The sequence below is a fragment of the Vombatus ursinus genome, unplaced genomic scaffold, assembly GCF_900497805.2.
Source record: "Vombatus ursinus unplaced genomic scaffold, bare-nosed wombat genome assembly UNPS02014821.1, whole genome shotgun sequence".
Lineage (NCBI taxonomy): Eukaryota > Metazoa > Chordata > Mammalia > Diprotodontia > Vombatidae > Vombatus > Vombatus ursinus.
The window spans coordinates 15118776-15127716 of record NW_020954599.1 but is presented as its reverse complement, the minus strand read 5'-3'; the positions used below and the strand labels follow the sequence as shown (position 1 = coordinate 15127716).

General features: G+C 38.8%; 1 protein-coding gene across 8 annotated transcripts in view; it reads left to right on the top strand.

Annotated features, from left to right (window-relative positions):
• The window catches only part of COL25A1 (collagen type XXV alpha 1 chain), a 556443-nt gene that overhangs the window by 365934 nt on the left and 181568 nt on the right, over window positions 1–8941 (top strand). For all 8 annotated transcript variants that reach the window (XM_027837340.1, XM_027837336.1, XM_027837339.1 and 5 more), the window contains exons 6-7: window positions 2150–2176; window positions 2339–2365. In XM_027837340.1, the coding sequence (XP_027693141.1) occupies window positions 2150–2176; window positions 2339–2365 (54 nt within the window). The remainder of the gene's footprint in view (window positions 1–2149; window positions 2177–2338; window positions 2366–8941) is intronic.

Below are 8941 nucleotides of genomic sequence, written 5' to 3'. Positions count from 1 at the left end.
CTTCTTCTTCTTCTTCTTCTTCTTCTTCTTCTTCTTCTTCTTCTTCTCCTTCTCCTTCTCTAAACTACATAGTTTACTTCTGCTTTACATACTACTTCTCTAAACTACATAGTTTAAAATCTGCAGAGCTCATTACAAATATTCCATTTTTATCCTCACAATAACCCTTGGAGGTAGGTGCTATTCTTATCATCATTTCACAGATAAGGAAACTGAGGCAGACAGAGGTTATGTGATTTGCCACACACAGCTAATAAGTGTTTGAGGATGGATTTGAACTCAGTCTTTCTGACTTTCTGACTCCAAGTCCTGTGCTCTATCCACTGTGCCATCTAACTACATATTGTATTGCTTTAAATACCCATGTACTCAAAAATTCAAATGGATCTCTGAATCTCATCAAGAGGAATATTTCCTCTAGCAATGCAGATCAGAACCCATCCGTGCCTGTCTCCCATAAGCAAGTTTTGCCCATTTGTTCCTAGTAGTTGGCCATGCTGAGAGGAAGGTGTCCACCCAATGTGTTGGGACCTTTCCTTACTTTCTCTTATCATCCCAAGCATACTAATGGAACCCATAAACTGTACTTTAGTCATCTGCCATTCTTTCCAGGTTGACCAACCACATTTATTTTTTCATTTATATATTTCTTGGATGACATCCTTTCCACCACTGAGTACTTTGAGTGCAAAGAAACCTTCCCTAGTTCCTCTTAATTTAGGTTCTGGTGCCTTCCCTCTGTTAATTATTTCCTATTTATTCTATCTAGAGCTTGTTTGTACAGATTCGCTTGCTGTTTCCTCCAGAAAAATGTGAGCTTCTCAAGTGCAGGGCCTGTCTTTGGTTTTCCTTTGTATCTCCAGAGTTTAGTACAGTGCTTGACATGTAGTAGATGTTAAGTAAATGCTTAATGATTGCCTGACTATAGTATGTTGCACCCTGCTAACCACCCTCCCCCATCACACACTTTGATGACCTCAATCTTCTCTCTGAAACAAAAGCCTATCTTTTAAAATTCCTTCATTCTTCTAGTATTATTATAAATTTTGTGAGTCATGGGACAGTATAGTCTCCAAAACACTGATAAATAGTAATTTCTTAAGGGGTGAATAAATTAAATAGCGTTGAATAAGTAGTAACATTTTGAGGCAATAGGACCAGGAAGCCTTCAGAATTGTGGTTAACAAGCTGGATACTTAATGTTCTGCATTATGGTCTCTATACCATTATGGAGTATTTCTTTTTTTGTTTTGTTTTGTTTTGTTGTTTGGTATTTTTTATGGAGCATTTCTGAACCAAATATCATGGTAAACTACTCCCAGGTGAAAATGAACTTCTCTCCTAGACCTCCCATAGCATTTTGCACCATTTTAATGCATTTATCTGAGATTATTCTATATTACTATTATTGGTATATGATTCAAATCCCCTACCAAATTAATAAGTTCCAGAAGACCATCTATATCCATCTTACCTAAATTTCAAAGCTCTTCCACACATCTCCTTCTGCTTCTCCCGCCATGCTCTGTATCTAGTAGACACTTAAGAAATGTTTCTTGAATTGACTTGACATAAGTATGTCCACTGAACATATCATATTCATATATGTACATATATAAATCAATTGAGATAATATTTGTAAAGTACTTATCACAGTGACTGGTGCATAGTAGAAAATAAATACTTGTTCTCTTCCCTACCTCCCCATATCCCAGCACATGACTGAGGCTGGCACCCTGGCAACTCTGGAATTCAATATCTCTATGAGGGGTTCAGTGTCTGTGTGTGTGTGTGTGTGTGTGTGTGTGTGTGTGTGTGTGTGTGTGAGCACTAATGGAGAATCAAGATTTCTGGGGTTTTCATAGGCAGAAAAAACTATATTCTGATTTTTATAATGTTCACTAGCCTTTTCGACGAAAAGTAGTGAAGACAATTGCAGAGACACATTTAGCTTTGGTTTTGCTGTTGTTGTCTTTTTTTCTGTGAACACAAATATGGCTAAAGAATCATTAGTTCCTGTAGGAGTTACCATGATAAGGAAAGAGCACCTTGTCACTTGTGTGTTTTGCTCACATACCCCTCAGTCCAATTAGTGGTCTGTTCAAGTTACAATAATATTTTCACTTTCTCTTTCTCTTTCTCTTTTTAGGGCCCTCCTGGTCCCAAAGGTGACAAGGTGAGTAAAAATATGATATAGATGATGCTAGCCAAATTAAAAATGAGCCAAGTTATCAGAGATCTAGACCTAGTTTATCTTGACATACTGTAATTTGAGATTATGAGATAGTAGCACACATATGCTGTGTTAAAACTATCATCTCATCTTTCCACTTTGCAGGGAGATCAAGGGGATCAGGGCCCTCGGGTAAGCATTTTCTTTAAGAAAAAAAAAATGTTTCCTCCTACCCTGAGTAAAAAATGAGCTCTTAGAACTAAACTAATTTAATAAAAAGTACCCTGGCTTATTAGCTGCCTATCCCCTGCATGTTTTGTAGCTTCTAGCAACAATGAATGCCTTATCATCTCTAAGCGAGACTCCTTTGGTAAGCATTTTAAGTAATGGTAGTCTGTGCATAGGAGTGGAGCTTGTATATATACATAATATTGCTGTATATTCATTTGCGGTTTATTAGTGGGATGCTTTACAATAATGAACCCTGCTCTGTAAGGACCAGAATCATTTTAATTAAAAAAAAAACACTACCACCTTTCCATTTCTATGATAGTCTACTCAAGAATCATGGCCTTCTGCAGTACAAAGTCTGTCAATTTGTAATTGGCTTGGCTCTATGGTTTCACTTAAAATCTAGGTGTTATGAGATGAATATATTGCACATATATGAAGAAAATGCAAATATATGTTCTGTTTCTTAAACGTCATGCTAAGTATAAATAATACTGTGGTTTCTCTCATTCTAGAGATGTTAAAAAGCAGTTAAAAGATATAACTTTAACTTTAGATATACGTGGAAGAAATTGTCAATGGGGTTTCTTTTTTCTTTCTCAAATGCGGTTATTTTAACCATTACGATGCAGTGGTGAACATTCCTCTGTTACCTTGGGTAGTGCCAATTCCCCGACTTCACATCTGTGCCTCATTACCCCCATGTTCAGACATACTGTTCTAATGATGTAGTGCCTTGGTTGGGTTATATGTTGCTCCATTTTCTCATGTCACTAGAAGCAAAAGCAAGCTTTCAGGGGAAGACAAGGTCATTTTTTAAAAAGAATAGTACAGCAAGTTAAAACTTCAGGTAGAAAGCAGCAATATGTTTCTGCCATATGCCCTGTGCATTGATGATTACTGAAATGGTTTATGCTGGGGTTGGAGAGTTTTATTGCAAAAGCTTAAAGAGATGCGAGCTCGAGAGGCTTGCAATCTCACTGATCCTCTCTCCGTGTGTTTCTCAAAATGAGTTATGTTGCCTCTTGTTTTCCCCTCCTATTCTTTAACTCTTATGAATGTAGAGCAGTGATCTTGCCTCTGAACATTCCACTGCTCCTGGCAATTATCCTTGCTGATGATTGTCTTCAGGCTAAATACACATCTCCCTGGGTAAGATGATTAAACGTGATATTGGTTGTTGTGAATGTGAATAGAGTCAGATACAAAACCCCTTCCCGATTAACTTAGGTCGACTTACCTTGTGCCAGGTGATTATTTCACATGGCACCTCATTCATTTCTTTCTTCACACCAAATCAGAATCACTCAACCCTCCTGTTCCAGGTAAGGACAAGACTGCTTTATCTGTGAAAGCTCTTCTCTTGGCAAAACAGAACTAAGGGGCGGCTCGATGGTTTAGCTGTCGTCAGTGCTCATTTTTAGAAAAGGTGTGTTGGCTTTCATCGTCCCAAGGAGTGATGATTGATTAGAAAGTTGAGCCAAGTTTTCAGAATGAAACCTGAAGCCATGTGAAATCTCACCTGGTGTCATGTTGCATTACAAACTCAAGGCTTGGGTCAGGTTCGTTGAAAGTTTGACCGGAGTTCATGAACTGTTTTGCTGAGCCCAGACAGCATTTCACAGAGGTCTCAGCCAGTTTTCATACTAATGTAGGCCAACTTTCACAAGATCCTTTAGGGTTTCAGGTGGGAAATAGGAAAATATTAATCTTTTTTTCTCCTGACTTTCACTTTGCATTGAAGCATATGGCTTAGATCCCATGTTCATGGAGGGTTTGTGTGAGTAGGAATCTGGGTACCTTGATACCAGATTTGGAAGAAACTTTGTACCAAATAGAATTGGACATCTTTTGCATAATATCTAATTAGTAAAACCACTAAAGTCCACCTCCAATGGCTCCTTATAGAATGGAGGTAAATTTGGGTTTGGAAGTTAGTGCCAGCTAGGCTCAACCTCTGGCAGAGGTCCTACCAAGCTGACTATATGCCTCTCAACCAAGGATTAGACTAATTAAGTTCAGAGAAACTCTTCCCAAGTAGCTGGCCACCAAATCGTGGTTTTTGTCGTTGTTGTTTGCAGCAACAACTTATGAAGACTACTATAATATTGTAATTAAGATTGTAAACTGCACCAGTGGAGGGAATAATCATACTGCTGAAATCACAGAACCTTGATGTACTGATGTAAGATTAGGAAATGAAGGAGGTCAAAATGCATCCATGCTCTTAAAAATAATATACGTACTGCTTTTACAAGTCAGAAGATGTTGATGAATTCAGAAACAGAAGAAATCAGTACCCAAGACAGCTAAGGTGGCCAATGAAATTTTTCTAACTTAGGTAAACAAAACAGCCAAACCAAAAAAAAGATTATACAGAAATGGAAACAATTTCAGATTTGCAGGCACATTTATAAAGTTTAGGGAACCTTCTTTGCATATATTGAAATGTAAGAAACAAATTGTTACTGATCTTTTTTCATCCCATTCTGGAGGTAGATGTATCTCTTTAAAGCAATTCAATATAATTAGATTACTTGCTCTGAGAATCTCAAGGTTTCAAAATAATGTATCGTTTGAGAAATGTGGAGTAGAATGGCTTCCAACTTCAGTTCTTCCTTTGTTTGACTTTGACTTTCACATTTTTTCCCTTCGTCAACCTTTTCTCCAAGGTGTGATACTTGACTTGAATACCATTTCTTATCATTTGTTTATTCCAGTCTTAACAGCATAAACTTAACACAATCATCTTATTTCCGACACCTCATGCCATTGTCGGGTGACTTTCTCTTGCTAAGTTTTAACTCGTTACTAGTCTGTATTTTGAGGGTAACTAGAGGTGGTGCAGTGGATAGAAGTGCTAGAGTCAGGAAGACCTGAATTCTAATCTGGCCCCAGACACTTACTAACTTTGTGACTCTGGGCAAGCTATTTAACCCTGTTTGCCTCAGTTCCTCATCTGTAAAGTGAGTTGGAGAAGGAAATGGCAAATCACTCCAAAATCTTTGCCAAGAAAACCCCAAATGGGGTCCCAGAGAATGGGATGAGACTGAAACGACACAACAAAGTCTATATTGCGTCCCTTTCCCTCCCCCTTTTCCCACATATACCTTTTCCCTTAACAAATGTTTCGGAAGGAAAAAGAAGGTCATAGGTGAAACAAATCAGTGAGAACTTTAAAAAAGTATTGAACCAAGGAATAGGAAGTACTCTGCATTCATTCATTCAGTTACTCCACCCATCTATCCATCCATCCATCCATCCATCCATCCATCCATCCATCCATCCATTCCTTCATATGTGGCCTGGTAGTAGTTGAAAGGGTTATTCCAGTCATGGTCGACAGCCAGTGAAAAGGCACAGAGTTGGGAGATGGGGAGTTTTACGCAAGGAACAGTAAGAAATAGTGACATGAGTTAGTGCTATAGGTGCTCAAGGTAGGGAGAGATCACTGTTGGCTGGAATGATATAGGTCGGCTTCATGGAGTTAGCAAGAGTTAGCATTTGAGCTAGGCTTGGAAGGGTGAATGAGCTGATAGAAATGCCACAGTCTTTTCAGTTAGAAAGGATGGCATGAGGAAAAGGTATAGAGATAGAAAAAAATCAGTGTTTTATAGCAAGTTATTCACTTTCTTCATCTATAAAACTCTTTGAACTATATGGCTCCTAAGGACCCTTCCAAGTATATATTGCTGTTGTCTGCTATACTGTGGTAGAGAAGGGAATAATAGAAGATAAGACTGGAAAGGCAAGTTGGAGTTGAATTGTGGGAAGCCTTAAATTCCAGGATTATGAGTTTGAACTTTATTCAATAGTTAATGAGAAGTAAAGTTTATTTGTTTATTTGCTGTTGCTCCAAATCTGTAACTTCATGAGTGCAGGGAGTTCCTGGTGGGGAAACCTCATCTGCCAATTCAGATCAGCAATTGAGAAGGTTGCCTGAGTCACCGGTAGACTGAGTGACTTTCTTGTATCCACGCAGCTAGGCTATGGCAGTGGAATTATTGAACCTAAGAAGATGACTGGAGAGTATAATACTCCAATCTATCCTTCAGGTTTACTGTGCACTGGTCTGACCCCTCCCAACTCCCTTCCCCTGTGAGGTCACCTCCAGGATCATATCCAAACTCTTCTGTTTGACATTCCAACCTCTTCATGACCTGGCCCCCTCCTACCTCTCCACTTGCCTTAGACTGCCTCTCACAAACTCTACAATCCAACCTCACTGGCCTTTAAGTTCCTTACACATGACACTCAGTTTCACTTCTCTTTGTGTTTGTATTGGCTGTGCCCCGTTCCTGGAATCTCCTGCCCCTTTACCTTCACCTCTTAGTTTCCCTGGCTTCCTTCAAGACTGAGCTCCTGTTTCTGTAGGAGGCCTCTTCTGGTCCTGCAGCTCCTGGTGCCTTTCCCTCTCAGATCACCTATATCTCATACGTACCTAGTTATTTATATTTTGGCTCCACTATTAGAATGTATGCTTTTTATAAGCAAGGACTGGTTTTTCTTTTAAATCTTTGTATCCTTAGTGCTCAGCACAGTGCCTGGAAGATAGTAAGCACTTGTGTGTTCATGTCCATTTCGGTCATGTTCATTTCAGTTGTGTTCTATTCTTTGTGACCCCATTTGGGGTTTTCTTGGCAAAGATACTGGAATGGTTTGCCATTTTCCTTTTCCAGTTCATTTTACAGATGAGAAACGGAAGCAAATAGGGTTAAGTGACTTGCCCAGGGTCCTATAGCTAGTAAGTGTCTGAGGCTAGATTTGAACTCAGGTCTTCCTAACTCCAGGCCTAGTGCTCTATATACTATGCCACCTAGCTGCCCAGTAAGCATGTGCCAAATGCTTATTGACTGTCTGATACTATCACTGGAAAGTGGTACCTTCTCTGCAGCTTAGTAGCAAAAATCTCTCTGAGAGAGTTTTTTCTAATGTACTGAGATATTAAGTGATTTGCGCAGGGTCACATATGCAGTATGTGTCAGAGGTGGGACTTCAATTTTGGTATTCCCAGTTCCAAGGCCACCTGGTCTATCATCATCATCATCACCATAATCATTATTACTAACATTTCTCAAGCATTTTAAGGCTTGCAAAACATTTTGTATGTTATCTCATTGGGTCCCCACAAGAACAATCCTGTAAAGTAGGTGCTATTATCACCCCAATGTTACAGATGAGAAAACTGAGGCTGAGTAGTCAAGTGATTTGCCCAGTATCATAGGATCATAGAATCATACCTTTAAAGAAGCTATTGAGAAACTATAAAAGAAGCATTGAGTCTAAGCTCTTCATTTTATAGATGAAGAAACTGAGGCATAGAGAAGTTATGGGACTTATTGAAGGTCATACCATCAGAGATGAGTTTTGAACCTAGGTCTTACTGGGTTTGAGGCCAGTTCTCTATCTACTACTCTCTGTAGTCTCTCTAAAGATTTCCAACCATTAAAATTCAGTCAATTATAAGGTACATGTATTTTGGGTTTAGCATTACTACTGTAAATATCCATCATGTTCTACCCCCATTGGGACACACGGTTGACAGATGTCAGTATTTGTCTGTCAGGGATATAGATTCATTCATTCTGGCTTTAGAATTCAGTTTCTTCTTGGGAATATCCTCAGAGGATTGTTATTCATCTCCAATTCAGTCCTTCAGGCAAACTAGGTCTTCCATTTAGGCAAATAGTTCTGTATCCTATTCATTCAAAGTGTTGCCATGCGTGGCATGTGTCACCAAGAGAGTGTTTTCCTTTTTAATGACCGGGTGGCATAGAATCTCAGGTTTATGGGATTATGAATTTACCCTCAAGTACAGGCTGAATGATCTCCATTCAAGTATGATGTAGGGATCATTACGGCACTTTGTCAGGGGATTGTACTCCATGACCTCTAGCTCTCAGATTCTTTGAAAGAGACAACTGAATGGGAAGCAAGAATGTTTTCAGGCATCCTGTTCCATGTCCCTTATTACCAGAACAAACACAGAAATTTCAGCTGAATGCATTCTCATTGCTGTGATCAAGTTATACTCCCTCTGTGGAACTGAGTTCGAGGTAGATCATTCTTGACCCCACCACCCCCATCCAAGTGAAACTCCTTCAGGACCTTGTTATAACACCCACATCACAGTCCTGGGACGTGGATCCTGAGAAGGGCATCATCTTATGTATTTGATATTTGTGATTTCTGTAAAAGAATGTGTTCAGTGAAGCTGATTTTCTCCTTCCCAAAGAGCATACTATTTTTCAATCCTGCTTTTGTTCAGAGTTGCTTTTATTAAAAGAGAAATTTTAATTACATTTTATGATCTGAAGTAGAACACTGAAGGCTAATAGCAAAACAAAAACAAAAACCCTCAAGAAATGTTTTAAAAAACAATAATTTAAGTGTTTTTTTATCAGATATGATTTTGATGGCATAAAAATCTCTCAATGAAGAAATTCTCTCTACCAATGCATATTAGCACCTCCCTTTCAATTTATAGTATTAGTCTTGGGAACGGAAAGATGAAGTCATAAGAACATAGATTTAGAC